Here is a 16,428-nt window from a genome sequence, read left to right as displayed (position 1 = left end):
TTCACAAATTCATAAATGAAATAGCTTCGGCAAAAATATAAAAATATAGTTTTTGTTCTTTTTAAACGTTAACCAAACTGCTCCTTCTCTCAAAAAAAATAATTTGATGACCGTATTACCTTTTATTTATTATGTTATTTGATATTCAAATTTTTTAATAATCTATTTTCAAAAAAAAAAAAATTAAATAGTTTCCTGTTTCCTGTGTTATTAAAAATTAATTTCAACAACACCAAAACGAATATAAATTATTATAAAATTTTTAAAACTTGTTTTACATGTCTATGAACTAAACTCTAAATCAATATAAGAAATTCTGATGAACTGAATTTTTCGAGTCTGAGTTCAAGAACTTTTTGCTTGAGTATAACTTTATTGGTATGTATCTCAAAAATATATCCACAATAATTTTTAATTTATGAACTATTTATTGCAAAACCAATAAAATATATTTATTTTTTATTTTTATAGTTCGAGTAATCAATTTTTAACCGCTTTATGTTGTATTGAGTTTCAAACACAATCTTATACATATCGGTTACAAAAAAATTGTACCAACATAGAAAATATTTCGAAAGGAGAGTTTTAATAAAGTAAGCGTAAACTATTTATAATATGCAAATTTGTATTAATATGCAATCAGATCAAACCCATTGTGCCAAAATTTCGCTGGTCATATTATTCTAAACAGTAGTTAAGATACTCACAAATTTACTTCTTCTTTCGATAAAATTCTAACCTACTCCTGGAAATTTTTTGAATATCATGGATGGATGGATATTTAAAGTAATTTGACACATGGTATTTTGAAAAGAAGTTACTTGGTCTAAGAGACGGTATAAGGTCGATCTTCATCCATCTGATAACCAAATGAGACATATTTTTTATGAAATTTTATTAATTTTTAAACACTCTTATCATGGTTTTTCTATCGAAAAGTGTTCATAGCTATGAATTAATTAAATTAACTTTAATCAATTTTCCCATGGACGGTTTTTTCAGACAAGCCTATTTCGATTGGTTAAAAAAATAATCAATTTCGATTGGTTAAAAATCGGTGTAGACCTATCAAAAACCGTTCATGAAAAAAATTGATTAAAATTAACTTAATTAAAAATAGCCATGAACACTTTTTTAAAAATGAATAAAATTTCATAAAAAATATGTCTCATCTGCTTATCACATTGGTGAAGATCGACCTTATACCGTCTCTTGAACGAAAAGATAGAATTATTCATAAGTTACCCTTATCTACCTATAATTTCGAACAGGCTGGTCAGTATATTTCGCGTCGTTAACAAGTCTAGGAGCCGGGCGACCAAAATTTTCCATGCCTGTCTCTTTGGGTATTACTAACTATTTGAATGATTATCAATAATTTAGGAACACAAAATTTACAATTTCTCGAAAATTATAAACAAAATAGAAATATTTGTCACAATTATTTTAATCAGAAAGTTATAAGTACAATGCTCCTGCAGGCCATATCCATCACGATTTGTTTTTCTATGTGCAATAGATGCGATTTTTTTTTGAACATAAATGTACATACAAGTTATTTTTAATGGTCGTAATAATGCCGGCAACGATTGATTTATTTTTGTAATTGCAGAGAACTGTGAATTAATAATTGTTTTTTCAGTGCAGAATAGTGTTTTATAAATCAATACACAGGTATATGGATCTGACTATGGTGTTTGTTTATTGGATAATCGCGTCGCAAGCGATAAAATTTTTATTATTACATTTTAATAAATTTGTTTTATTAAATTGTTTGATTTTAAAATATGTCAAAGTGGACCGTGATCTTATAATGTCACGAAATTTCAGGATTTTGTTAACCATTTATAGAAATGACAAAGCAAGCGGTTTGCAAAAAAAATCATCCAAACCACGAAAAATGGAAATACTCGATATTCATAAATTCGAATTGGGAGAAGCTATAGAGATGCAGAAATCCTTTAAAACAGCAAAATTTCCCATGTAAATCCCCCACAAACTAAGGAAACGAATTTGTTTAATCGACTTTATTTCTCTTTTGGGACCAAAGCATCTTATATAGTTACAAAGGTAACCCAATTGATAATCCATGGGTTGATCATCCACTTCCACTCCACCCCGTCACTTAAACTTCCACTGCAAGAATTTGAAAAAGGATTTTTTGGGGAAATCGAACCTGAGGTTCCAGGGGGACTTCTCTGGAGTTCAATCAACCTTTGAAAATGTTTTATGCTTTCCGCTTTTATAACATTGCACCATTTCGTCTTACCGAATTCAATCTCATTTGAACTTTTGCTGGAAAACCTCAAATGTAACAGGGAATAAAAATATAAAAAAATATCAGCCATCCCCAAAACCTTACAAATCGTATTCAAGGAGTTATAAATTAGATTTATAATGGACTCCCTTCTGGTTGAGTTTCAAAACAGTGTATAAGTCTATATTTTCGGGGGGAAAAGAATACTATTTAATTGTAGAAATTTCGATTCATTGTGGTCTCACGGTCTATAACCGTCCTACAATCTTTACGTCTCTCATCGACAAAAATTTACATGCATGCCATCAGTAACTTGGTTATGTGTGAAATAATTTTTGAATTGTTCGTTCGAATCACTATTCGTTCAATTTCAAATTATTTGTGAAAGCACACAATGGGCGTTAATTTCGATTGTTTTCGATACCACAAATGAAAGATATAAAAAGTTGAATCAGTTCTTTATTTTCTTTTTAAAACTATAATTTATAATCAATTTGCCTAAAAAAGAACCGATTGAAGTCCGTGCTTAAAAAAACAATACCTTTACCATAATTAGAGTTATACGTCAATTAAGGCCTATTCAGTTCAGTGGCGAGACTAAAAGATATTATTTTTTTGAATTATTTTATCCATGCAAGAATGGTAAATGGTAATTTTTGGTGGAAAATTTATCAGTGTATCTTTTAAAATATTAAGAAAATTTATTGAGGAAGGTTCAGAGAAATTATTTTTGTAATTTTTTTTCTGTTAAAGTCTGATTCGAATATCATTATCAATGAATACTAATTCATTAGTTTTAAGATTGTCGTGGAATTAAAGATTTTCCAGGAACTTTGAAAGAGTAATGAACATTTTTGTAGAGGAAAAAGTTGTAAAGCGCAACTTGAATAACTGCCTTTCAAATTTCCAAATTTTCAAGCCTTTCTGAAATAATTGTCAAATACTACGCCTGGCCTTACACGATAACAAGATATCCAAGCCACACAAAAATGGGGTAGAGAAAGATGAAAATTTTGTGTGTGTTGAATTTTGTTCTTTCGAAATGAACTTTTCATAGAAGTAAATGAGATTTTTAATCGAATCGGCGCTCTTAGACTATAAACAATTTTTATATAAAATAGTGTAATGTCTACGTTCTTCGAGATGGAACTACCACGACATACAAAACACCACATTTTTAATCTCTCCTATATATCAAAGGCAACAACGCACACAGGATAAGACAGGTTTCTTGTAATAAATATTGTATTTACACAAAGCTATTTTTTATATCTGATTAACACACTCAACGAAGAAGAAATAACATTTATTTCTTCACTCGATTCCACAGTCACAAGGTCATTCGAGAATTATTGATGAGATTCGAATAACATATTTTATATAAACGAATGGTATTTGCTTATTGGTTTTAATATACCGACTTGAAAAAAAATTAATTAATTGATTTTATCAAAATATATTTTATGTTATTTTAATTGCATTCATGTACAGGATGTAACATAATGCAATCTAAAAAAAGATTTTAGTTTTCATGTGTGAAATAATATTTTTAAAAAATGAGTCGTTGAAATATACCTCGGTCTTACAATTACACCGTAAAGTACACCAAAAACATTTCAAATTTAGAGATGTATGTTTATAACAAAAATTTTTAAATATTTTTTTAAATTAAATATCAGGGGATATAGCTCAGTGGTAGAGCATTCGACTGCAGATCGAGAGGTCCCCGGTTCAAACCCGGGTGTCCCCTATTAAAATTTTTTAATTTTTTAAAAGGTAATTTTTTTAATTTGACATTTTGCATCTCTAATAAGCCATGACAGTAATATTCTATATTTAAAAAAAAATTGAGTTGCTGAAATATACCTCGGTCATACAACTACACCGTTAAGCACAATAAGAACATTTCAAAATTAGAGCTGTGTTTTTATACCATGTATATATGAAATATACATAGTATATTAAGTTTCGTCCCAAGTTTGTAACGCTTCCGTCCGTCTGTGGACACGATAACTCAAAAACGAAAAAAGATATCGATTTGAAATTTTTACAGCGTACTCAGGACGTAAAAAGTCAGGTCAAGTTCGTAAATGAGCATCATAGGTCAATTGGGTCTTGGGTCCGTAGGACCCATCTTGTAAACCGTTAGAGATAGAACAAAAGTTTAAATGTAAAAAATGTTGCTTATAAAAAAATAAAAAACTTTTGTTTGAAACATTTTTTTGTAAACATCACTGTTTACCCACGAGGACGTTAATTAGGTGCAAATTTTATAGTATGTATTAATATAGGAATATCAAAGTGAATATCTTTTGTTATTTACATGACGTCAAAAAAAACAATTGCGCATCAACACTTGTGCATTATATGAGAATATCAATTAAATATGTCAGATATGTATGTATGTGAAATGTGACAGAGTTATCAACACTGCCTATACATGGTATTTCAACAATTAACTCAGTCAATTGTTTGTTTTCACTTGTTAACAAAAAATTTAAATTTTTTTTATAAAATATTAGGGGATATAGCTCAGTGGTAGAGCATTCGACTGCAGATCGAGAGGTCCCCGGTTCAAACCCGGGTGTCCCCTATTAAACTTTTTTAAATTTTTAAAGATAATTTTTTTAATTTGAAATTTTGCATCTTATGTCTAATAAGGCATGATGGTAGTGATGGTAGTATTCTGATTCTGAGGGGCTAGCTAATTGTTACACACTGAACGTTGGAGACTATCAGCACACCAATTCTGAAGTGTGACTTTGCTGTTTATACAAAGTCGAAAATGGTTCAATAAGCTACGCTACAGGTACGCCAAATCTTTCAGTGGCCCTTAATATTTCACCGTCAAACAACGATCCTTAAATTGACCTACGCATTTCACTCATTAGGAAATGTAGTACCACCTTTTATGTATATTTTTTTTCGAAAATAGTCTTAGATAACTGTGTAGCCACCTGACTTTTGGAAAGCCTTATGTTGGCTTTATCCTTAGGATTCAACAAAGGTAAAAGCCCAAAAACTAAGCACCGAAGATAAAATCTGTACAGTTATCAAATTATGAATAAATTCACACTCCATCAAATATTTTACACAGCAATGAACTTCCGAATACAATAGAAGAATTGCTTCTTCACTGCTACATAGTTAGACAACACGAAATTAAAAAAAAACAATTAAATAATAAGTTCGTTAAAAATGAACAAACTGAAGTTAGAGTTTAGTTAATTTATTAATTTCATTTAATTCACAAAGATAATTACGAACCATAAATCCTGTATTTTCTTGGTAATTTAAAACGTTTTTTTTTCTTTTATTTTTTTAAATTATATTATTAAATTTATATTCTAATACTTTTTATTTTTACATCTTATTTCCGTCTATACAAGTCCGACTGTCTATCTGTTTGTCTGCCCATAGTTATTATTCATTGTTTGTAACTAACTTCACGCTAATATAACTTTTTTTTTAAAGTATCTATTCGAATCGCATCAATGATTTTCATAATACGATTTTATTGTTTTTATTGTTAGAATCGGGGCGAGTCTTATTGCAAAAAAATATTATTTTTATTTTGTATTAAAAATAAATATTCTAGTTGCAAGCATCTTTCAGGAGTTCTAGCTTAATATAATTCTTCTTTTTAACGAATTAATCCAAAGGGTTGGGATTATGTGATACCTGTAGAAAAGATCACCCGACTAGGAGTCTTTATTCCACCAAGTATTTATAAATTTTCAAGAACAGCAGAAGAGGTTTTATTTCACCCAATTTTAATACCGAGAGGTCGTCAAAGAATGTCTGAGCTAAATGTAACATCTTATAGCAAAAGCTGGACAATAACAGAGAAGATGTTTCGTCGTTTGCCCATTTCTCTAACCGCGACAATTCTTACAGCAATCGTGGTGCACTGTAAGGCTCAAGTTCTTAGGATTTTTATTATCCACTCTGTGTAAGATAATTTTATAAAAGTTTGATTATAGACAAAGAAATAGAGCACTAACAACGGATCAACTGTCGATTTTTTAAGCAGTAAGACGAATCGGGATGCGGTATTCTGCATTCGATTCGTGACGGCGTCTACAAATTTTGTGAACAAAAGTGATGAAGAAGAAATGAAAATCTGGAAAAATTGGAAACTAAATATCGATGGAAATTGGTTTAATTTTGTTACTCGGGAGTTTTTGAGGCCGCTGAACTCGAATTTCATGCCGAAAATAGCCCCCTAGGTACCTAGTGCCCAGGATAGAAGAAAGATGGACGTTCAGGGACGAAATATGTTACATATTCTCGTAACACTCTAAGAGAAGAGGTGTATACTACCCGCTCTGGACACCAGGTACAGGAATGGCACCCCTCGGGAGGCCATTTTTGTTGTGATATTCCAGTTCAGCGGCCTCAAAAATCCCCGAGAAACAAAATTGGATGCATTTTTAAGTTCTTTCATCTTTTCCAAATTATTATTTCTCTCTCATCACTTTTCACAAAAAAATCGCACCCTGATCCGTCTTACTGCTCACAAAATCGACAGTTCATGGCTTTATTTCTTCGACTATTAACCAGGAGATAGTAAATGATATTGTTCCAATTCTAGTTTTTGGATGCGCAATACTCCGAAATATCTTTGTTGGTCAGTTGGACCGATTACATTTATATTGACGAATACTCATAATTTATTTTGAGAAAAATCAGCAGTATTCAGCTACTTCCGAATTTTCAGGTTCCAATCACAAGAAATTTTTCATGTTCATCCCCAATGCATTTTTACTGATGATGGTTGATATACCGGAAAATGTGTGAAGGAATAAATAATTCTTCAAATGTATGATACCGGTACTGAGTTAAATTTTGCAGGTGCGTGTGGGAACGAACGCACCACTAATCTCTATGTACATAAAATTAACATTAATTTTTTTAAACTACGAAATAGATTTATTAATAATCTATGCGTAGCCTAAAAACTATTTTTTTACAACCCATTAAATCAAAAAAAATAGATAAAAACTATTTTTTATTGTTTTTAGATCATAAAATTAATACACCTGCTACAATTTTGAATATTTTTTAATACTAATTTTTATAACCCCTTAAAGTCTTCTGCATTTGTTTTTCAAATTAAAAGCATTCGAACGTTCTTCGATTTTGAAATGATCGATTAATTTATTAACCTTTTTTTTTTCAAAAGGTATTCCAAGAATTAAACATAAAAAATTTTAATATTCATAATTTTTATAATAGACATTTATTTGTTTAAATAATAATTAATTTTTTTTTCTTTTAGAAGAATCTCAGCTTCATTTATAAGAGAAAAAAATTGGGCATAAAATTCTTGTTTTTATTTTGACAAACGTGTGATACAGTTTTACGAGAGTAGAAAAATTAATTATCTAGTTACAAACGAGATTTTAATGATGACCTAGACTTGTTGGGTGGTCTGCTTACACTAGATAAATGTCTAGGGCGATAATTTACTGTTTTAAGTTCATTTTTTTCCTTTAAAAATGTACCCAAACGACATTTTTTTTTAAAGAGTTTAAAATTATCTAAATTTAAAAAAAAATTGGAACAGAAGGATAACGATCCTTTAATGTTTTTTTCGTAAGGTAAGATACATTCTCTAAATTCTACATTCCAAACTACTCTTGCAAAGTATCATAAAGAAATTTTTTGGACATCTGTTTTTAATGTTATCTATTTGTATGTAATCGCCGCCTTTTCTTTACAACTACGATTTGGCCAGTCTAATTTGGTAGAGATCTGTTTTAAATTAAAAATTATAATTTGCGATTATTAAGAACCAACAAAATAAATATATTAATTGTGAATAAATTTGGAAAGTCAATATTGTCAACTGATTTTGAGGTAAATTTTCCTGTTACTTTCTTAAACAATAAAATGTATCAAAGTTTTCAAACAATGAATCTACTTGTGTTTTTATTATATCGTATCTACGGGGAAAAACGTTACAATAACTTCATTTTGATTATTATAAGTAATTTTTGCCATAATAGGTAACATTAATGTTTAAAACGACGTTGTTAAAAACGTCCTTTATAAAAATACACAATTTTAAATCGGATGTCAAAAAAAACTAGTTATTTTTTTCTTATTACAAAAAAGAAATTCCATACGTTACTGACGACACTGTATTGGTAGGTATTAGCAATATAATATGTCCCAGGTATTAAATATAGCAACCCAACATGGTATGGCTTACATGCATGCATGGCTTTACTCGTAACTTAGATTTATTCATTTATTAATAAGAAACGGATGTACCAATATAATTATAATTTATATTTTATATTATTTATTGGCTATAGAAGTATAGAAAATTGTTTATACTTTAAAATTTAGTTTCAGACTATAAAATTTATGAAAAATTTCAAAAATTAACGTCAATTTACAGGGTGTTCAATGGTTCACGTTATACTATTCATATAATTATTCCTATTTGATCAATTTACTGTCAAAGTGCCAATTACGAGATACCTTGCAGGACGTGTAAACTGCCAACTGCCTAGGCCAAAAATATGAAATAAAGTATGTCAAATCAAATACTATATCCATTTTGCCATTTACCATTGATTTACCTGGCAAAATACTATTGAGTTTATGCAATTTTTGGGATAAAAATTTCTGATTTCAATTCATTCTAATCAAAAGTGATACACTTTTCTGTCTCCTCCGAGGCAATTGGTCAGCCTTCTCTGTGATCATTTTGTGTTCTATAAATATATTTAAATTTTTCCAACCGAGTATTTGTTTCCAAGCATTTTTTGGAAAAATGACCCAAGTAAATTGTTCTATTCGGGTGGGGATAGCTCACCTTAGCTTCGATTTCAACCTTTCGTTTAATGTGTCCGAAAAATTGTAAATGACTAGGTTGGAGAAATGTTTATGTTAGAAAGTTATTCTTCATAAAATAACAAATAACTTTTATTCGAAACATATTTCGTAAACCTAATAAATTCGATAGAAATCGCATGCAAAGATTTGCCTGAACTTGTTTCTGCATTCGGCATCAACGGAATCTGGGTGACTTTTGAAAAATATTCTAGGATATGGCACGTAAAAAAATGCATGAACCCTAACTTGCTGTCGCGTGGTAAATAAGCTCCTGAGTCGATGCGGAGCATTTTATCTCATGGGAAATAAATACGACACCTTTCACTTTCATTTTCGAGATAGAGGAGAAATGGGGCCTAAAATGAGTAAAAATTGAAAAAAGTTTCTGCTCTTTGCCAAATAAGTTCCCTAACGACCGCAAAAATGTTAGTTGGGGTTCATTGATTTCTTTACGTGTTATGTCCTAGAATAAAAGTGTTTTGAGTAAATCATGTTTATTTTTGAATATAAAATTTAAATAGAAGCAGGGCCATTTTAAACTTTTTACGGCAGTCATTTTTTCCAAAATACACTCATTGAAGAGGCATTAAGCTGGAAAATTAAAATGAGGCATCTTAAGTGAATTTGAAGTGAAGGTTGAGACTGTTAATATTGAATTACAAATTTCCAATTTGTTTTAAAAGAATTCAGTAACATCCTAATTAATGTAAGCACACTGTATAATTTTTAACAAGACAAGTGTAATTAACAAAAATTATATCATATGTTTAATTCTTTTCATCCAATATATTTGACTATTCTTCTATCTTTTACTATTAAAATTAATACTTTTTTTTTGTGAAATTAATAGATAATTATCATGATTAATAATTGAATGTTACGAGTTACAAGTTAACTACTTAGTAGGATGATCAATTTTAATTATTATTAACCATACCTAGCTAGTAGTCGGAAGGTATAGGTAATATCGAAGATATATATATAAACCGACAAATTATAAAATCCGACCGGATTTTAATTTTATTTATTGTTTATTTGATTTTTTTTCTTATTTCTAATAAATTATTATTGCTATGGAAGGAAATTCCATTATTGTTGTATACTGTTGGCAATGCTGTTCAAGTACGGACGACAAAGCGGATACGGGATGTATATAATACGTATTAAAAGAGCATATTTATTTTTAAGTTTTGAAAAACAGTTACAAATAGTTTTGTTGTGATTATTAGGAACTTGGTTACATTAATAATTAGTAGTTTTCGATCTTTGTTCGTTAATTAAGATGGGAAACGTTTGAAATAATAATGGAAGGTTATTTTTGGTCAATCATCTCTTAGAAAGTATACCAGTTGTTTAAAATCGAAATACGATAACAGGCTTAAACTGTTTTTAAGCAAATGTTGAATAAATAGATGGATATTAAGAAACCATAGTAATTTACAAAAATACTATTCAAATGTATTAATAAACTAACTGTCGAATAATATAGTCTATTCTTTTAATCTTAAACCACTGCTGTTTTTAAGATTTAACCTCAATAATGACTGCTTGTCATTAGTGAAAACTTTATTTAAATGTCACGAATAATACTCAGGAGTTCCACAAGGTTCAATCCTAGATCCCTTCATATTTGCACTATATATGAAATAAAAAAATCAAAAACACTTTTTTAATAGGTATACAGTGGACCCACGGTAATCCGACAAACGTTTTGCAAGGTGTTGTCGAATTATCGAATTTGGCGGACTATAGAGATGCCACAAACCCCCTGTAGTCCGAAATTTGTTGAAAAAGAATACCTTTTAAGTCGACAAATTACAAGTCAAAGTGGTAAGGTTTCAATCACTTTCTAATTTCTGCCGCGAAGAATTCGTGTATTTATAATAAATCTGCATTGTAATTACCGTTATAGTTATGTCGGATTACAAGTGGTGTCGGATTAGACAGGGGTCGGATTACCGCGGGTCTACTGTACTTTCTGTTGCTATTTATTAGTACATTCCAAGTTCGTGTTCAAAAATATCAAAAAACAAAACGAAAAAAAAACCTAATAATTGAAATTATGTTCAAAGGCAGATCTTATCCTCTATTACAAATTTGGTTCAATTTACATTGAACACTAATCATACAAATTTTGTCCAACAAAGCAAAATTGTATATAACTTTTTAAAGTTTATATTGAACAAAGTGTTTTGTTTAAAAACGTCTTCGTATTAAGACTGTTTGTATAAAATGTATTTAATAGCAATAATAGAAAATGTTGTTTGATCTGTTTGTCTTAAAAGTATGTATATACAAAACGTCTTTAGACAAAACTTTTTGGTCTGATCAATGTATTTTAAAATATTTTACTCTATCAGTGTGTATAGGGTTAATTAAAATATATGATTTTAGTGGAAGCGTTGAGTAAATAAAGGTTTGAGATATGTTTAAAACATTTCTTCGGAAAACTAAGAAAAAACTGGCGATTTTTAAATAGCCAAACAGGTTCTTATCAAATAAAGTTATTTAATTTAAAGTTTTCAAAAAAAATGAACCTCCAGACATAAAATTAGTAAATTTTAGATGTCTAAAAAGTTTTCAATTTAAATCACTTTTGATTGACTTTTGAACAGGTTTCATTAAACAGACAACGAAAAATAAAGCAGTCCTTCCCTTCTTTCTTCACTGACAAGATTTTTAATATAATTAATTTTTTTTAAAATTTCATTTTTGATACCAATCATAAATCAATCGAAATACAATCAGACAGAAAACAATTCAATAACTTAATTATATCATTTTAAAAATTAAAATTGACCCTTTTTTCTAGATGAATTGATCTTTGGATCAAGACCAATCATCTGCCACTTTTCAAAATGATTATAGACATCAATTAGTTATTAGATCAATTCTCAGTAGGATATTATTTAATCGATAAACGAAAATAAACTTATTCGATTTTATAACAAAAATATATAATTATAAATTCTGGGTCTGTTTATTGTTTTGAATTTTTTTTAAATACTTATTTCGACTCTAAACCAAAAAAAAAACCTTAAATCCATCATAATATATACAACAGGTCATCCATCCCAAAAAATAATAATACAAAATATAAAACATCAAATTACTTCCATTGTCTAAGGAGATTATGAAGGTCTTACTTATTATGCAGATTTGAAAATGATTTTCGCATAAAAAAATACACTTTTGTTTCTTTTTGGTTCTCACTGGAAATATTAAATTTTTTGCACTTTTCATGAATTATCTTCGAGGATACAAGAAAAAATTCGCCACAAAAATTTGTGTAGATTTAACGGCAATTTTCGATTTTTCAAAAAATAAAGGACATTAATTTGTGTACTGTTTTCAAAATTTAATAGATTCTCTGCGATTCCTATTATTTATAAAACCAGTGTAAAAGACCCCGCACGATAAGATAGGAAAATGGCATTCTGGGAAATTTTTTCAAACCGTCCCCAAAATGTTCTTTGCATCGTTCTGATCAAAAGCTCTCAAAGGCACAAAATTTTTAGACTGGTTGTTTTCGAGCTATGTGCGATCCAAACTACACACATATTATAGTTATAGAATATGATTACCATATTAATAATGATACCATTTTTATACCATGTATATATGAAATATACATAGTATATCAAGTTTAGTTCCAAGTTTGTAACGCTTAAAAATACTGATGCTACGAAACAAATTTTGGTATAGGTGTTCATAGAATCATCTAATCTAACCGTCCGTCTGTCTGTGAACACGATAACTCAAAAACGAAGAAATATATCAAGCTACAATTTTGGACGTAAAAAGTGAGGTCGAGTTTGTAAATGAGCAACACAGGTCTATCGTGTCCGTAGGACCCATCTTGTAAACCGTTAGAGATAGAACAAAAGTTAAATAGAGATAGAAGAAAAGTTTAAATGTAAATGTCTTTTGTTTGAAACATTTTTTTGTAAACATCACCCACGAGGGCACACATTAAATACAAATTGTATAGTATGTATTAATATGGAATTATCAGTTATGTATGTGTGACATGTACAGATATATGTGTAATGTGATAGAGTAATCAACACTATCTATACATGGTACTTCAACAATTAACTCAGTCAATTGTTTGCTTTCACTTGTTTCTTCCTTTCTTTATCAATTTATTCAATAAAAAACCGAAATACATCAATTTTAAGTTGGTACAATTAAGTAACATTTACCGTGTCCCGTACTTATTAATCGTGGCTTTTTTAATAGAGGCGTTGCTCAGGGTTACGCAGAGGCAAATTTTCGATTTGTTGCAAAAAATTCCAAAAAAAAATATACGTTCATTTTTTACCGAAACAACAATGGAAGTCAAAAAAATTATACCTATATAGTGGAGCATCTGGTTAAAGAAGTTAGCGGTGCGCGGAGAGGTGTGACCGCAAAACTACTACACATAAAATATTACTACTGCACCAGAAGGCCACAATCTAAAACTCACAACTCAACCCTTAAAAGAAGAATATATACAACATCAAAAAAAAAATATTCCCATAGATTAAAAAAAAGCCTTACTTTTTTTTTTAATCTTTTTGTTATGTTATTAAAAAAAGGTATTTTTATCAATCAGATGAAGAAGAACTGAAGCTGAGATTCTTTTTTTATGTTTTTTATTTTTTTCTGAGAGATTAATTTTGATGACCGTCCAAAAAAAAAGTTCACATCTGCCTATTTTTTTTGGTTACTAATTATTTTTAAATTTTTTTTCTCAGATAAGTTAAAGGGGTTGATGATTTTTTCCCATCGTTTCTTTTTATAAGGGTGAATTGATTCATTAGTATAAAATAATCGCGTAAATTGATCAGCCAAATAAAAATAAGTATTATAATCGATTCAGTGATTTTGTAAGATTCATTCTCGCATAAATCACTAACTTCGTCAGTTTTATTTATCATATTTAGATAGATTTTTCTAAAAGAAAACTTTCTTGATTATCATTTGATAAAATGGGGAGAGGGGGTGTCGTTTAACAATTTTTAATGTTGAATGATACATATGAATTTTAAAATTAGGAAGAGATTATCCCTTTAACCCGAACCTCTTTCCAATTTTATTAATACTAGCCTGCCCGAGCGGAATTCAACAGTCGGCACCAAATTGATATCTGTGGCATTCCCTTCTTTAAAATTTGGTAGAAATGACATTGGATCCGTCACAAAATATCAACAGTTTCGTTTAATTGTGAATAGGCAATTTTATTACAGATATGATAAACTAATTACATACTGAACAAAATTATATCGTATTAACCAAATCGGTGCGGTAAGTTTATAAACCGTGAGTCTAGTTTTCGTCGTTAGCCAGCACGATAAACTTTATTATGAGGGGTCAATCATGGAATTTAATAAAGGAATGGAAGATCTCGTGGACTCGCAGAAAAATTGGCTAGAGAATTAATATATAAGATAACTGGTTAATTTAACCAATCAAAAAAGTGGTAGCTTTCTCGAAATACTAGCAATTATGTGAATAATAAAGGACAATAGTTGCTATTAAGTACCACAAATCACCCTATCTTAAATATTATAAATATTTTCTTATCATATTATAATTTTCACCATAAAAAGTCCAAAATCATATCCACAATTTGAAAATAGAAAAATTTGATATCAAAACAAACAAAGTCATAAAAAATCAAAATTATTAAATTACTGTATTAGTAAAAATTTCAAAATAAATCAAAAACATAAAATAAATTATTTTTTTTGAATTCAATAAAAGCCACGAATCAATTTACATATAATCCCAAAAAAAAAAAACCATTAAATCTCAAAAATTTTAAAATAAAAATGGCCTTAAATATATTTTTTCTATAATAAATTGTTTTTAAAAATTTTTAATTATTAATTTTAAACCATAAAAACATTGAAGTCGTAAAACTTACCCAAATTACAGGTTGATTCATTTCACTATCAAACCATGCTAGAATCATATCAGCATTTTTCATATTCCCATTCGGACTAAACCCAAAACCAATATATCCACGAGTTTCCGCTTCAATACGAAAAATTATTTCATTTTCTTTACGAAACCATTTCACTAAAAATTTTCGCTTCGTATCCAAATATTCTTGATGCGTCCACTGTGATTCATAATCACTTTGATTTTGTACCGGTGGTAAAACATCATTAGATTCGATATCTAAATCACGTTTAAAACGGCGATTTTGAATTTTTTTAACAGTTTGGAACCGTTTTGGGACCGGTTTTGGTTGTTGATGATTACTTTCTACATATTTAACGTATTCGTCTAAAAGATCATCTTCTTCACAATGAATCGTTAAGATAATCGATAATAATGTAAAGAGAAATACTATCACTTTTATTGGCGTCATTTTCGAGGAAAACACATCCAAATTGTAAAAAAAAAGCCGGGTGAGTTTACCCGGTTTAGAAAAATCACACACTATATAAATAAGTCACACAATATATGAACAAATAATGGATTTATGTATAAATTCCCACGGTGTTCAACTCTCTTTGCGTCTGGTCTACCTGCCCCGATTAAGTGTACTGTCACCAAGAGAGCACACAGTCTAAACACATTCACAGTATGCAGATATTTTTTGAATGAATCAAAAAAAAAATTGTTTGCTAACTCACTCCACTAACTCTGGTAACAATTGCGTTCTTCGCTAGAGCCGGTCTGTGTATTGTTGAGGTCTGTACTCCGTCAAAGAACCACAGGTAATAAACTGATTCACAAAAGTTTTGCAGATTAAAACTATCGTTGAAGTTATACCATAAATTATTAATGATGAATAGAACTGAATTTCCGAAAATAGAGAAGGGTATATTGGGTTTATAATGTTTATATATAAAATATGTTCGACTGTCTTTGTTATATAAGTTTTACCTTATAGTTTATGGAATTGTTGTTATATGCATCTTTGTTTAAATACCAGGTGCCATAAAAATGTGATACGATGACATTAACAATAAAGCCTTAACTACAGAGCTAATTTGGCTATAATTCTATGCTACTATCCTTTTTTTGGCGGAAGATTTTAATGTGTTAAAGTAGTACGAGCACCAAGGCAATTTCAGATTTAGGATTGAAATTATTTGTACTTTATTTTCAACTTTGATTATGAATTTTGTTATAACTTCATGAATGTAGACGAAGAATAAGAATATAATTTTTCGATATCTGCCTTGGTTTTCAAAATATCGAAAGCTAAATAATTAAACAAAATTTTTAATTTTCGATATTTTGAAAACGTGCTCGTACATCCTTAATTATGGTATAAAAAAAATTAACAAAGCATCTTATATAGGCGCAATATAGCGTTA

At 29.3% G+C, this 16,428-nt stretch overlaps 1 protein-coding gene and 2 non-coding genes across 3 annotated transcripts in view; 2 read left to right on the top strand and 1 right to left on the bottom strand.

Moving 5' to 3' along the window:
• Window positions 1-15,808, bottom strand: part of LOC123301242 (MOXD1 homolog 1) — a gene marked incomplete at its 3' end in the record, with an annotated part of 41,250 nt that extends 25,442 nt beyond the window's left edge. The window contains exon 1 of the mRNA XM_044883977.1: window positions 15,021-15,808. Coding sequence (XP_044739912.1) covers window positions 15,021-15,470 — 450 coding nt within the window. The remainder of the gene's footprint in view (window positions 1-15,020) is intronic.
• Trnac-gca lies at window positions 3,936-4,007 on the top strand. Its single transcript has one exon. It is a non-coding gene; the product is annotated as a tRNA-Cys (tRNA).
• Trnac-gca lies at window positions 4,779-4,850 on the top strand. The gene has a single exon. It is a non-coding gene; the product is annotated as a tRNA-Cys (tRNA).
• Window positions 15,809-16,428: the final 620 nt, after the last annotated feature.

Source organism: Chrysoperla carnea, chromosome 5 (assembly GCF_905475395.1).
Source record: "Chrysoperla carnea chromosome 5, inChrCarn1.1, whole genome shotgun sequence".
NCBI classification, from domain to species: domain Eukaryota; kingdom Metazoa; phylum Arthropoda; class Insecta; order Neuroptera; family Chrysopidae; genus Chrysoperla; species Chrysoperla carnea.
The sequence above is the reverse complement of the archived record's forward strand: the minus strand, read 5'-3'. Positions and strand labels throughout refer to the sequence as shown.